The following is a 25,801-nucleotide window of genomic DNA, read 5'->3' as shown; positions in this document are numbered from 1 at the left end:
GTCGTAGAGGAAAGGCAGCAGCAACAGACTGGGGATGGAAGGGGCCGCACATCTGCCTCATGTGAATCCCAAAGAACACACAGACCAGTGGGCACAAGCAGGGGAACAGTCAGAGATGATGTGACCGTGGGGGAGATAGAGCTGGAGAAGACGCAGGGCACCCAGCAGACGCAAAGGCAGGCAAAGAACCTTTCCAGTGTGGTCCTTTTTCACGCTGACAGACGATGACGGGTGCGTAGCAATCTGCATCCTGTGCCACAGGCACATCCGCAGAGGACAGGCCGGATCATCCTTGCTTTCCCACATGCGCAAGAACCACAAACCAAAGTGGGAGCAGTACTTGCGTTCTCTTGAAGGAGGTGCAACCATGTTATCCTCTCTTCTTCCACCTACATTGACTCCTTCTCCACCTTCAACTGTCATTGCTACTATGTCTAAGGAGGTTGGTACCAGCCAGACTTCTAACTGCGATGAAGTATCAGATTCTGCCCACAGGTTTTGTGGTGTCAGACAACGTTTGTCGCCACAAGATGGGTACCCCAATGACCCCTTCAGCTCCCAGTTCCTTCAGCCCACTCTACCGGAGTTTTGCGCAAGGCACCAAGCTATGGGCCCAACGAACAAATGAGTAATTGAGCGCAATTCCTGTCTAGCCAAACTCTTGGCCTTGCAGCTACTGCCGTTCAGCATTGTGGACTCTGCTCCCTTCCGTGACCTGATGGCCAACCAGGCAGGGAGTGGGACGCTACTTTTCTTTCACCGCTTACTGGGTGGCCTTGCATAGCTCAGTGGGCGGTAGTCTGCATAAGGCATTGCAGCACCTGGTACCCCCGCTGAGGGTTGTGGCGGAAAAGCATGGGCCACCCCAGTCCTCTCCCTCCTCCTCCTGCTTCTTCATTCCTTCTACCACCAACCCCTCTCTTTTCAACACTTCTCCTGAAAGGCCAGCAGCGGAGGACACTGGGGTTAAGCGGGCACGCCACTACAGCTCCCTTAAGCACACACGTTGCCAGGGCAGGGCAGGGCCTTTGACAGGGCCAACCTTGTGGCCGCGCTCCTCATGGGCCACATAACACATGTGGCCCGCTTTGCGCACGTACTGAACCTGGTGGTGCAGAAGTTCCTCTGCACGTACCCAGGACTGCAGGACATTCTGAGACAGGCTCGCACCATCTGCAGCCATATACGCCGATTCCCCTACTGCCGCTGCGGCGCTTAGCATTATCAAGCGCCAATAGAGGCTGCCACTGCAAAGACTCATTTGTGACACTGTGACCAGATGGAACTCCACCCTGCACATGCTCCAGCGTCTGGGTGAGCAAAAGCTAGCCATCCGCCATTACTTGGTCAGCATGGTGCATAAAGGCAGCGGGGCCCTTGGTACAGCCACACAACCAAGCTATTTCACCAGTGTCCAGTGGCTGCAGATGGAGATGCTGTGCAAGGTACTGGCCCCCTTTGAGTCGGGAGCGGTCAGGCTGGAATGATGTCATACCCATCATCTTTCTGCTTGATAACACACTGTGTGGCCTGATGGAAAGTGCCGATGGGAGAGGAGGGGAAGAAATGGGGGAGGAGTATAAGGGTGACATTCCATTCCATAGCACTCAGCATCAGGAGGAGCAAGAAGGGACACTGACCAGCATCAGGGTTTTCAAGAGGAGGAGGAAGATAATGATGAGGGACACCATGTTGGGGCTGCTGGACAAGACCCGTCCAACCCGCATTTGTGCTGTCACGCCCCAGGCATTGTGCAGGCGATGGAGCAACAGAAACTGCTGCAGCTTGAAAAGGAGGAGCTGGGTGATGCGGAGAAAGATGTTTTGGCGCTTACTGAGGGACAGGAGGAGGATAAGCCCAGGGAAGCCCTCTTTCATATGTGTGTCCACATGTTGCGATGCCTACGAAGGGACCCCCACATTTGCAGCATCAAAAACCGGGATGATTACTGGCTGGCCATTCTACTGGATCACCGCTACAAAGACAAAATGTCACAGTTTCTACCCAACCCGGCGCAAGAGAAAGAAAAGGTAAACCGTCTGAGCAGAATACTATGCGACCGGCTGTGTGAGGAGTTCCGCACACCACATTCCACACAGGGAGCTCAGGCGGACACTGCCCCAACCATATCCACCTGTAGCGGCGGCAGCAGCAGTGGTGGCAGCAGGCCGCACACTTTCAAAAGTCCAGGCCAAGGCAGGGGGGATTTTCTGGATGCCTGGCGAAACCTGATGCGACCTCCTCAAACAAGTAAAGTGCAGGGGCATAACCATCGAGAATGGATGAAGCACGTGGTGCATAACTACGTTGGCTCTTTTTGAAAATGAACGAAAGGTGGATTACTAACAAATATCAAATCCCCACTGCAGATGTCACTGATTGACCGACACAAGTACTCACTGGCCAACCAAGATGCCTCTGTGAACCAACATTGCTACTTTGCTGAGTCTGTGGCTGCCTATCACCAACACCCTGTCAGCTGAGCCTGCCTCGGTTGAATTTTTGAATGTCATGCTTGCCATTGTGCCAGCTAGCAATCTACTTTACATTTATGCTGCTTCCGGGAGGCCGACAAACTGCCAATTAAACCCCCCCAGTACTGTCACACTGATAGGTACCATTGCCTTTTCCTAATTTTTCCGCTAAGTATTGTAAGATTGAGGGTTGGCATTCATGTCATCAACTTCATGATGCAAACTAGCAATATCGTTTACCTTCCTACCGTTTACCGCTCTTCAAAAATTTCAGATATTTGTATTACACACTTCTGGGTGGCGACGATGGATTACACCCAGCTCTAGATGCCAGTTATCAATGCGGTCCCCGCTCCTTCTCAGCGTCCACCGCCTCCTCCTCCTGCTGTTGCTGCTGCTGCCTGTCAGTACTCCATTCACTAAAATTGTAATAAACACTTCAGGGTGGGTGGCATTGTCAATGTACTATACTCAGCTCTAGATGCCAGATACCAATGCGGTCCCTGCTCCTTCTCAGGGTCCACCGCCTCCTCCTCCTGATGTTGCTGCTGCCGCCTGTCAGTAATCCATTCACTAAAATTGTATTACACACTTCTGGGTGGGTGGGATTGTCAACATACTACACCCAGCACTAGATGCAAGTTACCAATGCGTTCTCCGCTCCATCTCAGGGCCCACCGCCTCCTCCTCCTCCTGCTGTTGCTGCTGCCACCTGTCAGTACTCCTTTCTCTAAAACTGTACACTTCTGGGTGGCATTGACGATGCACTACACCCAGCTCTAGATGCCAGTTACCAATGCGGTCTCCGCTCCATCTCAGAGCCCACTGCCTCCTTCTGCTGCTGCTGCCGCCTGTCAGTTCTCTGTTCACTAAAATTGGACACTTCTGGATGGCATTGATGATGCACTACACCAAGCTCTAGATGCCAGTTACCAATGCGGTCCACGCTCCGTCTCATGGCCTACTGCCTCCTCCTCCTGCTCTTGCTGCTGATGCCTGTCAGTACTCCATTCACTAAAATTGTACACTTCTGGGTGGCATGGACTATGCAATACACCCAGCGCTAGATGCCAGTTACCAATGCGGTCCCCGCTCCGTCTCCGGGCCAACTGCCTCCTCCTCCTGCTGTTGCTGCTGCTGACTGTTGGTACTCCATTCACTAAAATTGTACTCTTCTGGGTGGCATAGATGATGCACTACACCCAGCTCTAGATACCAGTTACCAATGTGGTCCCCGCTCCTTCTCAGGGCCCACCGCCTCCTCCTGCCAGTACTTCATTCACTAAAATTGTACACTTCTGGGTGGCATTGACGATCCACTACACCCAGCTCTAGATGCCAGTTACCAATGTGGTCCATGGTCCATCTCAGGACCCACTGTCTCCTGCTGCTACTGCCCCCTGTCAGTACTCCATTTACAAAAATTGTATTACACACTTCTGAGTGGCATTGACGATGCACTACACCCAGTTCTCCATGACACTTACCAATGTAGTCTCTCTGTGGATAGCTGACCAGAGGCCACACACTGCTACTACTCTTGCTGACCCACACTCTGTCTTTTTCCTAATGTCACTGCGCTACTTGTCCACAACTTTATGGGTGGCATTACTAACACATGTCATCCAGGTCATGATGCCAGCTAGCAATTATTATTATTAATAACAGGAGTTATATAGCGTAAACAAATTATGCAGCTATATAAATTAAATAGAGGTGCGTACATTAAATAGCAATGCATTCTTCTGCTGTTTTGACAGCAGAGACTGTTGCTTGTGGGTTGAGTTCACCCTTTCTCAATGTCCTAATGTTTATGCTGTCTTCTGGATGCTGTCCATCACGCAAAAATTCTTTTTTTCTGCTGTCACTTTGCCTGCCATTTTCTGGAAAACCACAAGGTCTTTTGGAACATTTGTATTTTTACTGTTGTCACTGTTCTTCCACACATACCTAGCGAATTTGGTGGTTCTAACATGTATAGGGGCTTTGCTATTAATGTTTAAAGTCAGCCCATTGACTTTAATGGAATTTGCGAACCCATTGAAAGATCGAGGAAATTTTTGTGAGACTGTCAGAGGCCTTCTTGCTCATCCCTAATAACCAGGTACTCATAATTCCCATCCCTGGTAATAAATCAAGTCTTCCACTCATCCTCCTGCCTTATTCTGAGGAGGTTGTAGGCTCCCCTCAGGTCTATTTTGGTAAAATTTTTTGCATCTCCAACCTGGTCAAACAAGTCTTCGATACAAAGTAACGGGTACCTGTAACCTTGTTTTAACCCTCTGTAGTCTATACTTGGCCTTAGGCTTCCAGCTTTTTTCCCAAACAAAAAAGAAGTCAGCCCCAGCAGGGGATGTAGAAGGGAGGATAAAGCCTTTTTCAGTTTCCTTAATATAGGCTTTCATGGCTAAATTTTCAGGGCCTGTGAGATTGTAGAAATGTCCTCAGACCGGCATTGTACCTGGCAGCAAATCTATTAGACAGTCATAAAGCCAGTGAGGTTGAAGGACATTAGTGGCCTGAGGAGACAATACATGAGAAAAGGCTGAATATGGAGTTGGGCAGCTTCTCTAGAGATGTACCAGCAACATGGAGAGGTAATGAGTCTATCAAACATTTTTTTACACACGTATCTCCTCATTTATTAATCTGCCTAGATTCCCAGTCAACTACAGGATTATGTCTGTGCAACTATGGTGGTCCCAAAATTACAGGTGAAGAAGGAATATTTAGCAGGAAAAACTTGACCATTTCAGAGTGGACGGCATCCACCTTCACCAGAATCTCAGGGATAACTGTTATAGGTTTATCCTGCTGCAAAGGAGAATCCTCTTTTTCTAACACACATTAAGACTCAGGAGGATTAACAATGGGAATTCCCAGAGAGCGTGCCAAAGCCTCATCCATTGAATTGCCAGCAGCTCCGCTATTTAGAAAAGGCCTGTCAATGCTCCACTGAGGATCCCCAGGAAATCTCCACAGGTAACTAAATGCAATCAGACTTTAAAGGAAATACCTGCTCACCTAGGGTGGTTTCCCTGGGCCCCTTTAGGCGCTAAAATTTCCCTACTTCTACCATAAGCAGGACAGCACAAAGTGGTCGGATTTCCCACAGTACAAACAGAGCCCTTTAGTTTTTCGCCTCAACCTCTCTGTGGCTGACAGCCTTGAAGAGCCCAATTGTACAGGCTCCTTGGCCAGAGGGGGAGGTGGACTAGGTTCAGGGACAGTTAGAGGCCTTGAGAACACAGCTGGTGCAGAAAGTCTCTGCAAACAGCACTCCCAAAGTCTGTGATCAATTCTAATGGCTAACAAGATCGTTTCATCCAGAGTCTCTGGAACTGGATAGTTAGCAAAGACTTCCTTGATGGCATCAGACAGACTCCAATGAAATTGACTTTTAAGTGCAGGATCATTCCATTGGGAAATGAAAGCCCAGCAATGAAACTCCACAGCATATTCCTCTGCCCGTCTGTGACCTTGTCAGAAACTACATAATTTTGCTTCTGCTGTAGGAGCCAGGTCTGGGTCCACATACAGGATTCCCATGGCTTTGATAAAATTGTTTGTTCACAGAGGAGAGGGCTGGGTTCCCTTGTGTTAAGGTAAAAGCCCATGTCTAGTAGTCCCTTTGGAGAAAAAACATGACTAGGCCAAATCTGAGTCAGAGTCACCGTGCCAGATGGGAGTGGTCACAGCCAGAAAAATAGTTTACAGGAATGCATAAAGTTTTCAAACTTGTGGTGCTTCCCGGAAAACATCTCTGGCAATGGCATTGTCAGGATCCCTGCAGCTCCTTATGTTGCTTGCTGGTGGCACTATGGTTAGGCATGCCTTGCATGTATTTCTACAGGCAACCAGCAGGTGGCTTACTGAAGATTCACATCCTAGTTTGGCAACACCTGTGGCTCATAATTAGCAGGCCTATTTATTCTGTCTTTACCAATCTCTCATTGCCCTAGCTTTAGACCTGGAATCTTGTACTCAAATCCTTGCTGGTGCTCTGGCCACTTGCTTTTTGCAATCTTGCCCTAGCCCTTGTCCTTGATATTGAGGCCTCTTGTATATATTTGTAAATAGTTGTCACTGTATGTTTATGGATTGTTCCACTATTCACTGTTTGCTGTGTTTTGTATGCTTTCACTTCTAATAAATGCACTTAAGGCATCCATGATTTTTGGCTTTATAGTGTACGCTGCCAGTGCTGTTCTCCCTCCTGTCCCTGTTGGTAGAAACCCTGACAGTTCTGCAGTAGTGGCAGCTGCCACAGCAGGAGCAGAGTCTTGTCGTTGAATCTTCAGCATGGTTACTTGGTTCAAGGCACCCGTTGGTTCAAGGCACCAACATACACAGGGGATCAGTCCGCTAAACAAGGTACAGAGGAAGTAGGCACAAGCAGAGTCGGGGTCACAGGCAGAGGTACAGCAACAGGCAGTGGCAGCAACAAAAAAATCACACGTGAATCTCTCCAGCAGATTTGCCCAGCATAACACTACAACAGGCACTGGGGACTGGGAGCAGAGAGGCTATAAAGTCCCAGCAGCAAGTGGCAGCATGGGAGTACTCAGGAACCATTCTGCTAATCAACTGCAGCACAGCTCAAAATTCCCCTCAGCTTTGCAGTCTCAGTGCAGGGGATGCCTAGAGAAGAGACACAGCTAAAGTGAAACAAAGATGCTTCAAGCCGCAGAGCACTCATTGCTAGAACTCGTCTACTGCTGCAAATGCCTGAGAGAATAGGCCAAGAGCACTCTACTGCAGTGGGACACCGCCTGGGATTGTCAGCCCGAAAAGTGTCTCCTAACACTTCTCATATGTATCAGCAAAATCAGTCCTAAAATAGCCCTTATAGAGATCCCTATTCGATCTATCATTAGCCATGAAGTTTTACTGATTATATTGCAGTAAAATAATTTATATCTCTTTAGACTAACAAAAACCAGCAAAAGGACGTTAACAGTAGCAAGATTAAGATGCATAGAAAAAAAACATTTTAGCATGAAATTATAGAGAAATACTCAAGAATCAAGGACATAAGGACATGTGCAAGGAAATAACTTATGATTTCACATAGCAAGTACTTTACATATTCAGAGATACTAAAACACCATAAGCATAACTGTACCTTTTTCACAGGGTAAAGTTTGCACTAGGTTGGTATAATTTTGATTAGCCATCATGGACTCAGAATGGCTAGATTTCTGGGCTTGTGTTGCATTTTCTTCTTTCTGAATTCTTCTAGAAAGAACAAAAGTTACTAAAAAACTTCTCACAAATAGTATTAAAAGGTAACTGCAAGTTAAAACCTAAAGGATAAATATGATCCAACTACAGCATACATTTTACATCACTTTCTGTGTTCAAAGCATAACCACACTGATAATATTTGGAAATTAATATTTTTGCATACAGAGAGTTTCAGATATATTTGAAATTATCTGTAAACTTTAATCAGCGACATTCTGTTCCTGATCACTGGCTAAGAAAGGAAGCTGGATAATAAAAATGAAAGCTGGGCAACAAATATTGAAACGTTTTTTATGTTTGAAGTATTTTTAAAAATTACAAATCTTTAAACACTATGAGATCTATTTACAAATAATTTTCATAGTGATCTAACAAAAGTTCTGTTTTAATTGTTCTGTGGGCTAACATATTTGAAAGGTAAAAAGACTAGAATTGGGAGTAAGATATGTTTACATTACACTGGGATGCCAGGAGGGGACCATAAATGATAAACTGTAGTTGTTTTAGGCTGTGACACAACAGTACATGACCCTATGAGCTGGTGGTTGTTTTATTTTCCTTTACTTTACGTTCAATCTATTTTCAATAGAGTAGTGTGTGGTGCATATCTTTGATTTTTAGCTTAATATTTTAATTGTGCCTAACCCTGGTTTATATAGGTATTTGAATAAAAGACAGAGAAAGATAGAGTTTTAGGCACAAATATTGAAAATAGAATAGGTAGTACAAGTTTCATACAAAATTATGAAAGAAAATGATATCCTTTTTCCCGTATGTCATAATAGTTTCTTATGATCTATACAGGATTTTGTCAATTTTCACACAAAGTTACAAAAGGAAATTTTAACCTTTTCCCTGTATGTCACAATAGTTTCTTGTGATATTATGATGATATTATGATTATATGATATGGTTTTATTTAGGCCTACTAAGGTGCTATACAGATTTCAACTGACATTAAACAACTATACATCACCATGAAACGGTTAAGCAGGTATGAACCTATTCGTATCAACCGTGGTACCCCATTTTGCCATAGTGGGTTCCTCAGGAGTAGTGATAGGTCAACAAAAAGTTCTCTACATATACATAAGGGGTTCAGGTGATCTAAATTTACAAACATAAATGTAAAGGTTTAATACACTGCCATGTTAAACAGTACAGAAATCATATGTTCCATCCAATTTCATTCAGATAGTAGAGTTATTAGAAAGTGACACCAATAGTATATTAATTTAGTGAAGTATATATAAATAAATCTGTCTTTTAGAAGACTGTACTATATACATAGATCATATATACATAGTAGATTGAAATCAAGTTACAAAATATACATAAAATAGGAATAATTATCACATTTACATAGTTCAAAATGTGGCTTAATAATGAAAGGAAAATAAAGCAAACCTCCTATATGATCCTATATGAGATATTGTCTAACTATATCTATAAAAGGGTAGTGTGGTAGAACCACCTGTATAAGTATAGTCTCTACAATTTAAGAAATAGTTTAAGTTTATATATTTATATGTAATCATACAATATATGTATAAGTGGGGTTGAAGAGTTATGTACGAGCCATCTAGTGGCTGCTTTATATATTGCATCCATTTTTAATTTACATTCATGACTAACAACCAATTTAATTATTTATTTTTTTACAGTCACTGTCACAGGTCTAAGAAAATATGAACTTTAATTAATCACACCCACAAGAAATTTGTAAGTACTCCCACTTACTTAAATGAGATTACTCCTCCTTCTGCTATTATACCCAATATTGTTCCTATTCTATCATTTTACTCATCAGATCCATCACAATATTGCATAAGAATCAGTGAGTCTCCTATATATCTATATCTATATACTTCAAGTGTGGGACTAGGGATGAGCCACAATGCCTTTGGCATTCATGCGAAAATTGCCTCGGACTTCCGATGGGTCCGCAAAATTTCGGTGAACCTATTTAGCGGACCCATCAGAAGTTCCAGGAAATCATTGTCTGCTATCCCCGGGCACTAGAGGTTAATTAACCTCTAGTGCCCTGGGATTGCAGTGGATTCTCAGGGGAAATCTTTCCTCAGCCAATCAGAGAGCACTAGAAGTTTTGAATAGGGAGACTTGTCCCCATTTAACCTCCAGTGCCAGGAATCGCACACTGAGCTGATCAAAGAATGCAGCCGTGGCTGCATTCATTGATCAGAACAGTCTGCCTATTTTTTTTTAATTAAAAAAAAAATGAATTAAAATTTGATCTCGACTGGCGAATTTACACAGGCTGTTCTTGCTTACAATTTCGGCAAGTAGGGATGAGCGAGAATGCCTCTGACATTCTTGCAAAAATTTCCTCGAACTTACGGTGGGTCTGCGAAATTTCGGTGAACCGATTTCGTGAAACCATCGGAAGATCGAGGAAATCAGTACGATCCCCTGCACTGAAGGTTAATTAATCTGAGTTTTTCCTCAGCTAATCAGAGAGCACTTAAGGTTTTGAATGTGTCTTGTTCCCCTTTAGCCTCTTGTGCTGGGGATTGCACATTGAGCTGATCAATGAATACAGCCCGGAATCTTTTTTTTTTGGAAAAAAAATTATGTTTGGGAAATTCAAGCTCGGTCAGCGAATTTAAGCCGGCCATTCTCACTTACAATTTCGGTCTTAAAAACGGTTTTAAAAACTCGCTCGCTCATCCCTAATTGGCACATCCATCTTGACCAATTATTGACATACTTTTATGATTGAATTGGCACAATTCCAATACTGTACTAAAGTTAGTACATATCTCTTTACCTCTAGCAATTTCCTGAACACACGTGTACACTATGTACACTAATATGATATATGTATACCTTTTATTCCTTGTAATGTCACTCAAACCAGTCATTATTGCAGTTTTAGGGTCTGCATTATCCCCCGTGGAAGCCCATTTGGGCGAAACGAGTCGGGAAGAGACCCAGCTTTTTGACTCTTTACTTATATGCAAGTTTGTGATTTTTTAGTCAGTTGTACAGTGTGGATAATTGACACCTTTGCTACCCTATAGCTTTGTTTTATCTTTATAAACTGTTTTATAGATTTTTTTGTATACTAATAAAAATTGTGATTGATTTTTTACGTTATTACTTTCTTTGTGCCATCAAAAAAAAGCCTATCTTTCCCCTTTTCCTTCCGGTTTATTAAGTTTAGTCCAATTTGTGGACGATAAAGGCTTTGGCATTTATCCAATTAATTGGGAAAATATTACTGCATTAACAAATGGACAGTTAGCTACACTTAATGCATAAGGAATTTTTTCTTTGAATGGAAAAATTACTTAATGAAGGTTCAGCACTTCATGTACACACTGAATGAGATTTTTCTTGCACTTGATTGAATGGCTGAAACCAGTAGAGAAACTAAGCTAAGTGATATGTTCCTTATAAGGGGATATTGCTATATGAACAGCCTGTATATTTTAATAAGTCACTCTCTCCTGGGTTCAAGACTTCAAGAATGACTGTGTTAATTGGCCACCCTGACTCAAAATCCTAGGTTTCCAATTAAAGAGCTGCCTGATTGCATATTTATTAATTATATCCTAAATTTTATCTTTAACAAAACCACATGAAGAAGACTCTGGCATTAGATATTTTGCATCTTAAGTTAACTAAAAATCTTAAAGAAAATGAAAATAGTGAGTGTGGCTTAACCCTACTATGCAAAGTTGCTCACTTTTGGCTGGTGGACAAAGTGGCTCTGAAATAAGTGAAGTTAAAAAAAACAGGAGTTGAACCTTTTAGAGGGTCTACAAGTAGGGGTGGGAAAAGCAATTCAGGAAGGCATTGGTTGTAATTGAGGATTCTATCATCAGGGGGACTGATAAAATAGTTTGTCACCTTTAACCAAATGGTTTGCTGTCTCCCTTGTGCCAGGGTTTTAGGGGAAGGACATCCTATGTTTTATTCTCTGGAAAATTGTCTTTGCCTGGAAAGACAGTGGGAGCTTAGACAGTTAAATTCAAGTCCTAGAGTACAAAGGGAAGGGTTTGGGTTCTTAGAGCACTGGACTGACTTTTCATTGGGGTACAACCTATATGTATAAATTTTGCACCTAAATGGTCTGCTGTGCTGGGGAAAAGATTTATGGGAATAGTGGAGAATAATTGAAACTAGGACAGAGTGGCATAAAGGTCAGGCAGGGGTCAGTCACCAATGGAAGATGGATTGAAGATAGTTGGGTTGAGAGGTATGGATAAATATAAGGAGTTTCCTATGTTACACACAAACATTTGTGTGCATTACTAATTTTACTAAAAACAAAAGGATTTGACAAACACTGCTGGGTAAATGCAGAATAGGTTTAACAAGTCTGTTCACCAATGCTGGAAGTCTGGCAAACAATATAGGAGAGTTGGAAGCCTTTATGAATGAGGAGCATTATGACGTGGTTGGAATTGCTGAATCCTGGCCTTGTTCTTCGCATGTTTGTGCTGTTAACATTCCTGGCTATACTCTTTTGAAAAGACAGTAAAATGAAAAGGAGGTGATCTGAAAGTAAATGTAAAAGAAGAAATCGTTGATGGAGCATGTGATGAGGTTAAAACATTTTGGGATGAGCTGCATATGGGGATGCATAATACACAGTTAGTTATGATTACTTTATCACTTCATTTAATGTAAGTTGTAAACAGTAAGCAAAAACAGGAATGATAAGAACATTACATTTTAGGAGAGTAAATTTTCTCTTATTAGGGGCAGCTCTCCATGACTTGGACTGGGAGGGAATATTATCCTCAAAGAACACAGAACAGAGAAGGGAACGTTTCAAGTCTGTTCTACACTAAGACATGGCAAAATATATTTCAATGGGTAATCAATAAGAAAAGAGGAATAGAGAACCCCTTAGTTATTAATCCATAGTAGGGTACCTGCATCCAAAATTAACAACTGAAGTGGAAGCTTTAATTTACCCATTCAAGTAAAGAACCCAAATTGGATAAATGGGTAAAGGGGGATTTTTAGGGTACCAAAGCAACTCAATTGTAATAATAAAAGCAAGTATTTTATTAACCAAGTAGTATTTATCATAAACATCTTATATGCATATCCACATTTAAAAACATATATTGGGGCCTAAAGAGGCACTAGACACATAAAACCTGCTATGTAGGATGCTTGCTAAAGCATATATTATTCCAAAAGATTATTACAGTCGTCCAATTTTGGACATAAAAAAAAAATCAGAAGATGATTCAAGGATCTAAATGCTCTATGTGTTTCGCAGATCTGGTCTGCTTCATCAGGAGTTCTGTTGTTGACCCATTATTATTGGTGGTAAATTAGAAATATAGCAGAAATATATACTGTGTAAAAGCCATAAAAAATAATAAAAGGGCATTTCAAAAATGAAAAAATGAGGGAATGCCTTCATTATTTGAAAATTATAATTAATATAACAAAGGATTTAAAAAGGATATAAAAAGGAAAAAAATATGCAAAACTTCAAAATGAAGGACAGATTGCAAAAGAAAGTAAGGAACCCCCCCCAAATTTTGTAAATATATTAATAGCCAAAAGATCAGATCTCAGCATGTAGGCCCCCTAAAAGATGTCTTGGGGTTAGTAACTGTGGATATTTCCTTTCATTCAGATCATGTCTGTCTCTGCTGTTTCTCGTCGTAAGTGCCTAAACAACCCTGATTCATTTTATGTCTCTGGCAGTTTCACCATTCCCAGTCAAAGGGCGAACATCCGCACACTTATAAAGCAAGCCTATTTGGCATATTTCAAAGTTAAACTTGGTGATCAAGATCAGTCTGCAAACAGTGTGTCGAGGGTTTACGGATGTGGGCAAAGGGAACACATAATAGGATTCCATTTGGTATACCTATGGTTTGGTGAGAGCCAGGAGATCATTTCAGTGACTGTTACTTTTGTATAGTGAAAAGTATCCTAGTCTACCATCAGCTATATGGCTAGTGGCTCATTCAGATGAAATCCAAGTGCTGGTTTTCGTTACACTTCCCTCTCTTGAAGAACATGATTATGGTGATAAACTAGGTGACAACAATGATGAAGATGACTCATAAGGACTTTGAACAGCATGAGTTGAGTAATTTGGCTCGTGATTTGGAACTATTGAAGAAGGCTTCAGAACTCCTAGCATCAAGACTGCGTGAGAAAAACTTACTTGAAAAAAGAATGAAGGTATTGTACTTTTGAACCAGAGAAATTGCATTTCTGCAGTACTTTAGAACTGACAGTGGTTTTGTGTATTGCCATAACTTACCTGGTTTCTTGGAGGAATTGGGAATTCCAATATTTAACTCAACTGAATGGCAACTGTTCATCAATAGCTTCAAGTATGTCCTCCTTCACAATGGCAATATATTTGGGTCAGTCCCAATTCAGTCCCAGTTAGGCCATTCAGTTTCTCTTTGTGATAAATATGCATAAAGAGAGTCATTGAGTTGTTACAATATCACCAACACAATAGGGTCACATGTGTTGGTCACATGTGTTGGTCAGCAATGCGGATACACCAAGTATCCCTGTTATCTGTGCATGTGGGACAGCAGAGTTCGTGAGAGGCATTGGGTGGAAAGGAATTGGCCTTCAAGAGCTGCCTAAAACCAGGTGTTCCAAACATTCTACATGAGCCACTTGTTGATAGAAAGAATATTATATTTTCGTCTCTGCACATGAAACTGGGTCTGATGAAGCAGTTCGGTAAAGCTTTGCCAACTGAGGAGATACCGTTTCAAGTACCTCATTTAGGCATTTCTTAGTCTGTCATATGAAAAAATAAAAGCCGGGGTGTTTGATCGTCCTCAGATTCGGCAGGTCATCAAAGATGAACATTTCATCAGGACAATATCAGAAGTCAAAAAGAATGCTTGGTTATCATTCAAAGCCATTGTCAAGGACTTTCTTGGAAACACACAAGCAAATAATTACACAGAAATTGTCCAGAAACTCTTGGAGAGCTACAAAATGCTTGGTTGCAATTCAAGGTGCATTTTCTGCATAGCCATCTTTCTAACTTCCTGGAAAACCATAGTGCCGTCAGTGATGAGCTAGGTAGAAGATTGCACCAAGATTTGAAGGTCATGGAAGGATGGTATCAGGGTAGATGGGATGTACATATGATGGCTGTTGTTAGAGCTTTCAGCAGAATTGTCCTAACACTGAACACTCCAGGAAAAGCTATAAGCGTAAATTTTTACCTTAACCGGTTACCCGATTACCTTTCAAATGTTTTACTGTACACAAAATGTCATTGAGTAACAATAAATCATTTGTTTGAACAAAAGAAGTTTAAATAAACAGTACATTCAAGTTATGACTTCATTATTTTTTCATTGTATGAAAAATGTGTTTTTTAACAAAAATGGAGGGTACCCTGTATCGTAAAAACTGGATGTGATAGAAAAAAACTGGGGTAATTTCTGAATTCACCACCCAAAAATCAGTAAAAAACAAGTGTAAGATCTAACTCAACAAAAAATGTGTTTCCCACTGTAATTTGTCTAACCTTGGCTTATACTTTGTAAGTTTGAGAGCAACACATGCAGCACTCAAGTCATCTGTTATTATCTTTCTATTTCTGGTGTCAGATGTGATATAATCCATAAAATGATCTAAACAAAGTAAGGAAAGCAATCCCAAGTGCTTTTATTGACTTAAAATTATTTGGCAGAAAATTCCACACTTTAAGGATTTCATTTTCAGAACATTTTCAGAAGTGTTTCACGCAGGTCATAGAATTTATTTTTCCAGATAGAGCTTTCTTGAAATTTCAATAGCTCCATTTCCAGATTTCCTAAATCCAACCACTGTAAAGAAGGAAAGATCAATTTCTTCAAATTTGAATTTATCTGGGTTGTCCACATTTTACAGAACTGTAATAATCTGTTCACTAAAATTCACTAAAATTCAGTACATTGAAGTGTAGTGTAAAATCTGTAAAAAAAATCATGAGGTTGGTAAGCCAGGCCATATCAGTGAGCTGTGGATATTCCTACCTTTGTTCATTTATAAACAGCCTAATTTCAACCAAGCATGACAAAGAGAATTGCTCCCAGACATCATGAACGTTTTGATAATATCCCCAGTTTGACAACACTTTTGTGGTTGTTGTCAAAAATTGCCCTCTGACACTTGATGTGCAACACACAACACTTTCATTACACAAAATACATAACGTTTTACCATTGCGTTCAATCACTCCAAATGACTCTGTCCAAGCCTCTTGGAATGATCGTCCACTTTTTGTTTTTGCTTTTTTTGCTGTACTCATTTTTGGGTGTATATAAAAAAATATATTGCCTGGGTATACACTTTAAATATTTAAATTTACTTTCAGTCTAATCAGGGCAAGTGAGGACTTCACTGGATAGATCAAAAACAGCCCAGAGTAAAGCTTAAGTGCTCACTCTTATTACAGGAATGCAGGGAGTTTTACTAAGCGCATGCCAATTGCATAGCAATGCAACACATTGCACACAATAATAATATTTTTTTTAAAGCACTGTGGACAGCAATTTGGACAGACACAGTTACAGGGTTCCCAGTATCACATTTCAAAGATTTCTTTGGAGGGGGCATTAACAAAGAATAGCAACCCAGCATAACAACATAAGTGCTATTCATTGTGTTTTCTAGAAGAAACACAACACACCAATGTGACAAGCCCTTTAAAAATATGCAGGGGGTGATTTTTTTTTTGTTTCTGTAGATCTTCATTTTGTTTTAAGATTAACAAACTACAAATGAAATATAATGGAAATACACCCATGTAAATAAAAATAAACTTATAAAATGTTGCCCCCACATAGTGCATATATGTGACAACATTGCATAATAGTGCATATTATCAGTTCCCTTATGGCTTTTTCTGCCAATATGATAAACTTATTATAGGAACTTTCACATTCTTTCCTACACATATAGTGCAGAAGATACACTTTTTGCTCAAAACAGTTCAATAAAACAATTAACAGTAATTTCCAAACAAGGGGATAAACCAGGGAGAAATAAAAGGCAAAAAACAAAGGGAAGAAACAAAGGGGGGGGGGGGTTCCAGGATGGGTCTCTAATTATAAAGTAGTATATATAGTAGACGGACACATGATCTGTTGGCAATTATACTGGGGGCAAATTGGGTTAACCACCTAGCCGTTAAGCCCGACCTTCGTTCGGGCAAAAAAAAATGGCTAGGATGGTTAACCCCGAGATTTTTCCCATCCTTACTTACCTGGTCCCCCTGTGCTCATCCAGCGTCGTTTTCGTATTCCAGCGTCGTCCTCCGTCCAGCGTCGTCCGTCGATCTCCTTCTCCAGCGTCGGGTGCCAGCAGGACCGGTAAGATGCCGGCCGGCATCTTGTGTTCCGCCGCCCGGCATCTTGTGTTCCGCCGCCTGGCCGGCGGAACACAAGATGCCGGCCAACGGAACACAAGATGCCGGCCAACGGAACACAAGATGCCGGACGGCTTCTTACCTGGTCCCGCTGATTGTCCCACGTCCTTCTCGTTCCAGCGCCGGATGATCTCTGAAGGGAGAAGCCGTCCGGCGGAGAAAAAAAAAACCGGACGGCTCCTCCCTGCGTGCGTGATGATGTCGGCGCGTGTGCGGGAAATTCAAATAGAAACTCATTCATTCATTTTGTATTGGATTAAATACAAACTCCTGTATTGAATCCAATACAAAATAATTCAAATAAATACAAAGTGTGTAATTGGTAAATTCAAACTGTCATTTTGTATTGGATTGGATACAAACTCCCGTATCCAATCCAATACAAAAAAAAAAAAAAAAATAAAATAAAAGTAAATAACTTGGAAATTCAAATTTATATTTTGTATTTGATTGGATACAAACTTGCGTATCCAATCCAATACAAAATAATATAAAATTAATACAAAGTACATAACTGGTAAATTCAAACGCTCATTTTGTATTGGATTGAATACAAACTCCTGTATCCAATCCAATACAAAAAAATAAAAAAATAAATAAAATAAAAGTAAATAACTTGGAAATTCAAATTCTTATTTTGTATTGGATTGGATACAAACTCCCGTATCCAATCAATACAAAATAATTCAAAACAAACCCCAATAAATACAGAATCAAAGTTTTAAAAATTGCCACTTATTCCCTGGATGGCTAGTGTGTAACACTGTGTCTTATCTTACCTTTGCTGATCTTCGCCTAATTTTGACCATTTGCTGTCTGCTTTGACCTCTGCCTGGACTCCGACATCTCTGCCTGCCGCCTGCCCTGACCTCTGCCTGGACCTGGACATCACCGCCTGCCTGACCCCCCCTGCCATGGCTTCAAGCTTTGTTTATGTAGTCATGTTTAAGCTGATTTTTTTGTTTTTCCTTTAATTTTATTAAAAGTAATTTTTTTTTTTAAATGATTGTGTGTTTCAAACATTTTTTATATTCATAATATCTACTAGAACCCCTGTTCGGACATATTTCTGTAAGTTACAGGTCTACAATTTAAAAAAAAAATTTCATGAAAAACAGTGGATCACTTTTGGTACAGAAATCTAGACCTCAGTGTAACGCTCAGGAGGTTAAGAATATTGTTTTGTTTTCTTCTAAAGTTTTACAATACCCACAGAACACACTAGACTGCTGCTTTATAACAAAGCTGCTAATAATTGTTTAAAGTTCAAATGATTTGTTTAAAATTCGGTTCTTCTGCAGTTCTTCAATTAACTATATATAAAAAGTCTCCACTAATCCTTCACAGATTTACAAAGAGCTATTACACTCAACAGGCATTTCCCTTAAGTGGACAAAAATCTATCACAAATACAACTGCAGGTAAGGTAGCCTGTTCTTCAGCTTAGTACTTCCCATAACTAGGACAGAGCAAAACAAAATCCCCCACTGTATCTGCCTACCCCCTCCCTCACTTTACTCTCTCCCTCTGTACTTTCACCTTTTTCATTCTAGATCAAGACACATTAGCTTTAATACACATCAGCTGCCTCTCCTCCCCACACCCTGATATTCTGAGGGTTAACTGATGACTCACAGAGAATACAGATTTCGCAGATAGCATGGGCTGGCAGAAGGACAATAGTACAGCCAATAATGGTACAGCAAGGTTGGGGAGTGCATGCCCACAGAAACGTCACGCGTGCCATAGTTTCACCACCACTGGTCTATAGGTCTATTTTCTTTATTACTACTATTTGGGGTACAATTAATTATTTTCTGTTACAATGTTGTTACTATAATTTTTCCTTTAAAAAACTAATAAAAATATTTTATAAAAAAAGTACCATTTCTGTGTTTGCAGATGACACCAAACTATGTAATCAAATTAAGTCAATACAGGATATCTATAATCTACAAGCAGACCTGGATGTACTGTTTGGTTGGGCAGCTAAATAGCAAATTACATTTATTATTGATAAATGTAAAGTTACGCAGTTGGGTGCTAACAGCATGCATGCTTCATACTGTCTAGGTGGAATATATTTGGCGGAGGAATGGAAAAGGATCTGAGGGTTTTGGTAAATCATAGACCTAATAGCATGCAATGCCAAGCTGCAATATCTAAAGCTAGCAAAGTACTTTCTTATAATAAAAGAGAACTAGACTGCAGAGATTGAGACATATTCCTTCCCCTGTTACATGCAGTCCAGCTTCGGGCACCACTTCACAAAAAGGATATTGTGGAGTTGGAGAGAGTGCAGAGAGAGCAACTAAACTAATAAAAGGAATAGGGGAGCTCTAAGGAGAGATTAGCTGAACCAAAAATATTCTCTCTTGAAAAGAGACATTTAAGGGGTATATGATCACCATATATAACTATATAAATGGTCCATATAAAGAACTATCTTCTCAATTATTCATTGTAAGGTCATTACAAAGAACAAGGGGCAGTCTTTGCGTCTGGAGGAAAAAAATTATAATCTCCAGATAAGAAAGGGATTCTTCACTGTAAGGTCTGTGAAAATGTGGAATAGGTTCCTTCAGGAAATGATCTATAGATTGCTTTAAGAAAAAGTGGGATGCCTTTCTAAAAGCACATAATTTAACTGTGTATTAAATGTGTTTTAAAATAAAGACAAGTGATATTGTGGACCGAGGGAATATCCGCTTGTCTAATGGGATCAGGAGGGAATTTTTTTCCCCTGTTGTAGCAAATTGTACCAGGGTTTTTTTGCCTTCCTCTGGATCAACTATGTCTATAGGGTTTTTACCTGGGATATGTTTATTTCCCTAATGGTTGAACTTGAGGGACTTTTTTCAACCTAACTATATAACTATGTAAACTCAAAAAAACTTTACTCAATGAAATATAGCATATGTTTGCTGTACTTTTCCTCTAAAATATATAGGAATATATATATATATATATATATATATATATATTTATTTATCAACACGGTTATATATAGAGATGAGCGAATCGAAGCTGACTAAGTGGAATTCCATCCGAATGTGATAATGTGACTCCATCTAAGAATACATAGTGCAGCGCTGCAACAGCAATCGCAGTTGCCGTGCTGTGCTGTGCTTCTACTACATATTCCTAGATAGAGTTTCTCTACCTAAGAATACAGGGCACTACAAGTGACGAATGGGGACAAGTCTCCATTCATCCCCTGTAGTGCTGTGTATTCTTAGATAGTGAAACTCTATCTAAGAATACATAGAACAGCGCTGAAACAGCAATCGCTGTTGCCGTGCTGTGATTTTACTATGTATTCCTAGATAGAGTTTCTCTATCTAAGAATACAGGGCACTAAAGGGGATGAATTGGGACATCCCTTGTAGTGCCCAGAGATAGTAGTAGAACTGCAGAGGTCATCTGCAGTTCAGTTTTTCCACTGTGACGTCACGTGGGAAACAACTGCAGTCCTCTGCAGTTCCACTACAATGTCCAGAAATTACAGGTGATGAATGGGGACACCTGTATTGCTCTGTATTCCTAGATAGAGAAACTCTATCTAAGAATACATAGTAAAATAACAGCACGGCAAGAGCGATTGCTCTTGCAGCTCCGTTCTATGTATTCTTAGATAGAGTTTCACTATCTAAGAATACAGAGCACCACAGGTGATGAATGGGGACTTGTCTAGGCAATGAACATACCCTATCTTCTAAAAATAAATGAGTCTCTTTTGCCTGCACTTATAATTACCACTAATTAGACACAGGATTACCCAATTCTTATTATGAAGAAAAATGCACAATTTAAATTAGCTTTACCAAATTAACTCTCATATCATTTACATGTATTTCCACTAATGGCCTGTTTAGTTCTTTAGTAATTAAGTTTTTTTTCAGAATAATGATAACAAAAATGGTGATTGATAAAAAAAAGTATGTCTGGTTTTTTTTTGTTTTTTTTTTACTAACACATTTTTATCTCTCCACACCTCAATTCGATACACACTGCATCACTTTTGCTGCCCTGGAGAAGTACCTTTTAGCTCCAGTGGAGGTGATTTCGATAAAAAAACTTCTGAAATCAGAAACTAGATGGATTTTTCTCCTAAAGGCCAAATATTTTCCTGGCTTAAATGACACCTTTAGCTTTAAACCATTTCTGTGATAACCTTTCATTATGTGATAATAAGTTCAAGGAAACCTACCTAAAATCTCTCTTTCAAATTGATTATGTACATACCCGTCCACATAGACCTAAACTAAAATTTATATGTATACCGATTAAATGTAAAGATTTACCACTGTTGTTATAAGACATATACTGTTGTTGTAATATCTTGTTTCCGTATGTTTTCCAGGATTGCATGTTAAAAAAATTTTTTGACAATAATCATGATTTTTTATGATGTCGACAAAGTTTTAATTATTAATAATGCATCCAAAATGTCATCTGTGGGGCTTGTTCTGGACATACATATCCCTTCTGCTAGGAGGTGGGAGCCCCCCTCTTTCCCGCCCGACTTGCGGGGACGGGGGCACTCAACAGTGAATGAGTGCCCCCTAGCTATGCTCCACACTTTTCCTCAATGTGGGGTTCAGCCTCCCCGCGTATCCCCATCTTATTAGACAAGGATGCTGCGCTGTCCCGGTCTCTGACAGACCGCAGGGCTGAGCCTGGACGTGCTGGAGATCCCACCTCCTACTGTCTGCTAGATGATGCGGGCGGGAGAGGTGGCGCAATGCGCCGGCCCTCGGGCTCCACACCATTCAGCTGGCTCCTTTGGTTTCCACAGACGCCGGCTGCCTGCACATGTGGTTTGGGTGAGGTCCTGGGTACGCCGTCCTTTATATGGAGTGGCGTTCTCTTGATCTCCCTGCTTCCCTGCACACACATAATCACCTGCACTCGGGACTCTGTCTATCCAGCAGCTGCCATACTCTGAATTTAAACCCACCACTCTGGATACCTTGAGTTTGCTAGCATCTTACTACAAAGGTAATACCTAATAATATTTAGCTCTGGAAACTATTCCTAGAAAGCTTTGGGTTTTACAAAAAAATCTTATTACTCTTTAAGGGTAATTCATATCTTATATCTATAATTTTTTTTTAGATACTCAACCCCATTTCATATCTATTACTACATTATTTCCTGTGCAGGGGGGCTTTTCTTCATTCTAAACATTTGCAATAAGTAGAGTCTATTATTCTACAAGAATCATGTGAGTCTTAATAAACAAATATTTTTTTTATTGAACTCCTATGAATTTGTAGGCAATGTATAATGTCTAATATTAACCTAAGACTTCTATAAATAGAGATCTATTTAAATGGTTTGATTCATTTATAATCCAACTATACACAGATAGATACTATATTATCTTTTGACCTAAACTTTGCTCAGAAAATAATATTATATAATACATTGAATTAACAACCAAACTTTGATTGATTTAGATACAAATACTACAAGGACTAAACATATGTTGCCAAACTACCACCCCTGAGGAAGCCTAATGAGGCGAAACGTGTCGGGTACAACCGTCAATATGATCTAATAGTCATAAAACTATATTGCAATGTAACGTATATTTTTTTTTTTTTTTTTAGATGAAGCATGTCTAGTGCCCCATAGGGCCAATTTGACACTTGGTGGACCCCAAGATCCCATTGTGGTCCAACCCTAAATCTGTCAAACTGATATTATTGTATATTGTATTTTGTGACCTTCTGAAGCCTATTATGTATATCCTGCGCCACAAGAAAATATTTTGGCACATGTCTTATTAATTTATTTTGTATACTTGTATGAATATTAATACAGTTTTCTCTTTTTGTGCTAAAAACCCTGCTTTACTTTCTTTCTTTCAATACTTTTTGTCAATTTAAATATTTTTAAACATTCTCTGCATCTATACCTCTGCACTACAGATACAGTCTCATGAAGTGTAAGCATTTTGAAAGTTCTATTGGAAGAATGCAATGCTATTTTATACTTAAAGCTGAAATTTTTTCTGAAAATATTTTTACCTTTTCTGGTTATTCTCCCTTCCCCCATCAACATGCTAATGAAAGTCCTAAAAATCCTTACAGTTTCCACTATATACCTGACTTTACATAATCACAAACTATCTGCAATCCAGGGGGCTTATTGCTGATGGCAAGAGCTGGAAATGTGCTGTACATATTTTCCTAAAAACTGAGCTGTGCTAACACGCACATGTGATGCTAACCCTGAAATAATTAAAATCCAGTAAATGAAAGGGGCAGGCCAGGGACAGTTCAGCTGAGGAAAAAGGGGCTTGATTATGCTGGATGTTCATCAGCGAGGAAATAAAAGATGCCCCTATCTTACTTTCTGCAGCTCCAATGTACAATATAATCAGAATAATCAATTTCAGTACAGGAAAATAGCCTGTACCTCAAGGTAAGGCTGATGTTCAGCTTTAAGTTCATCATTGACAGGAAGACTAAATCCCAAATACAATAAACTATTTGAGAAAACAATACTAATAAATATATGTTAAAGCAGAACTATAGTTCGGTAAAAGAAAAAAAATGCAATTGGGCAGGTTCATTATCAAATAACTCTCCTGGGCCACTCACCTGTTTTTTACTTTGCGTGACTCTCTCTTTTTTTCCTGTTGAAGTTGTTCAATTTTCTGCTGCATTTCTTCCTGTTTAGCAATTATAGCATGAATAATCTCCATGGCTGTGTTTACCTCTTCCTGTAAACAATGTAACATAGTTATCCAAAGAAGAGATTTTGGAAATTATAAGCAATAATAAGCACAAAGCAGGACTCCCATTATGATTTTAGTGAGGTCTTACTACACTAAGCAATGTTCTCGATCAGTTTATTGTTATTATAAAACATTTTTTAATACACTGTACTAATGAAAATATGTCTACATATAGACAGGCCTTATCTGAAATAATGTAAAGTACATAAATGGAAAGATGTTCCTTACATGGCCTAATAAATGTTCCCTCAAATAATAATTGAAATTTCACTTTGATTCCACTGATTACTTCACCACATATAATTATGCTATGATTTAGGAAATGTACCGTATTTTTTGCCGTATAAGACGCACTTTTTCTTCCCCAAAACTGGGGGGGGGGAAATTTTTTTTTTAAAATTGTAGACCTGTAACCTACAGAAGTATGTCCGAACAAGGGTCTAGTAGATATCATGAATATAAAAAATGTTTGAAACACACAATCATGTAAAAAAAAAAAAAAAAAAAATACTTTTAATAAAATTATATAAAATACACAAAAATCAGCTTAAACAAGAATACATAAATAAATGAAAAATACTGAAAATGCGATAATTCGGTATACTGTATAGTAATATATTTTTCTAAAACACCTCCCTAGTGTCCAACAGTCCAACGTCACATACCTATAGACAAAACCACATAAATATATTTTGTATTATTTTGTATTGGATTGGATACAGGACTTTGTATTGAATCCAATACAAAATATTTGAATTTCCCGCTACGACCCCCATCGACGGGCGCATGCACGGACATCATCAGGAATTGCCGAGGGACGCGTACGCGAATGCCGGGTATTCTAATTCTTTCCAAACTTCTGTACTGCCATGCAAAAAGTGTTAAATTTTTTACATGGAAATTTATTTTAGATTGTAGGCTATAATTCACCGAATTACTCAAAAATTACTTATAATTCAATGAAATATGTCCAAAATTTTATAAATTTATTAATAAAATTTTTTTAATAAAACAAAAAAAAAATCTTTAAAAAAAAATCTTAATCTAATATATATATAATACAATTATGTATATATTATATAAGGATTTCTTTGTATTGGACTCAATACAGCTTTTTTGTATTGAGTTCAATGCAAAGGAACTCAATACAAAATTTTGAATTTCCCGCCCCGCCTCCCGCCCCCACCGACGCATGCAGCGACATCACCGGGAAACACCGGTTTCCCAATGACCGTCACTGCACTCGCCGGATGAAGAAAGAAGACAGAAGACATCGCCGGAGGAGCTGCGGGGAGAAGGTGAGTATTTTTTTTTTTTCGATCGACGCTGGATCATCGCAGCTGGGACCAGGTAAGTGAGGGAATTTAGACAGTGAGAAAAGTTCGGGTTTATCGTTTTTTACAAAATCGATAGACCCGAACCAAGGTCGGGTTTACCGGCCAGGTGGTTAATCCATATACAAAAAAAAGAGAAAACATAAACACAGAACAACTGTACACTTTAAAAAACATCATGACTGGGGTATCTCGGACCTTTGCCCAATTTTCCCTCCAAACATACCTTCCCCCACCTCCTCCCAACTTGCCAGCCCCAAAACCCCACCAATGACACACTGACAACTTAATGGACTTAAAAATGACTGGCAAGCAGCCATTTATTTACTACAAATAAATTAACTAATTTACAACATTTGCATAAATACCAAACAAAACTCCATATACATTTTCAACTCAGCATAAATTAACATACACATTAACACCACCATTACTATAATAAAATCCTCCCAAATTTTCCAACCATATAACAACCATGTTCCCTTTACTAACACAACCAATCAGTTTAAACCCAATAAACTAGGCTGCAGGTCTTGGAAGGTAAAGTCTGAATCACCATCAATACCACACTGGCCCCTACCCACCCAGCACCACCTCAGGGGCC

At 39.8% G+C, this 25,801-nt stretch overlaps 1 protein-coding gene across 1 annotated transcript in view; it reads right to left on the bottom strand.

The window, feature by feature from the left end:
• ARHGEF33 (Rho guanine nucleotide exchange factor 33) overlaps nucleotides 1-25,801 on the bottom strand; it is a 311,282-nt gene that overhangs the window by 173,494 nt on the left and 111,987 nt on the right. The window contains exons 4-5 of the mRNA XM_072410237.1: nucleotides 23,727-23,848; nucleotides 7,600-7,712 (exon numbers count right to left, since the gene is read on the bottom strand). Of these exons, the coding sequence (XP_072266338.1) occupies nucleotides 7,600-7,712; nucleotides 23,727-23,848 (235 nt within the window). The remainder of the gene's footprint in view (nucleotides 1-7,599; nucleotides 7,713-23,726; nucleotides 23,849-25,801) is intronic.

Source organism: Pyxicephalus adspersus, chromosome 4 (assembly GCF_032062135.1).
Source record: "Pyxicephalus adspersus chromosome 4, UCB_Pads_2.0, whole genome shotgun sequence".
Lineage (NCBI taxonomy): Eukaryota > Metazoa > Chordata > Amphibia > Anura > Pyxicephalidae > Pyxicephalus > Pyxicephalus adspersus.
The sequence above is the reverse complement of the archived record's forward strand: the minus strand, read 5'-3'. Positions and strand labels throughout refer to the sequence as shown.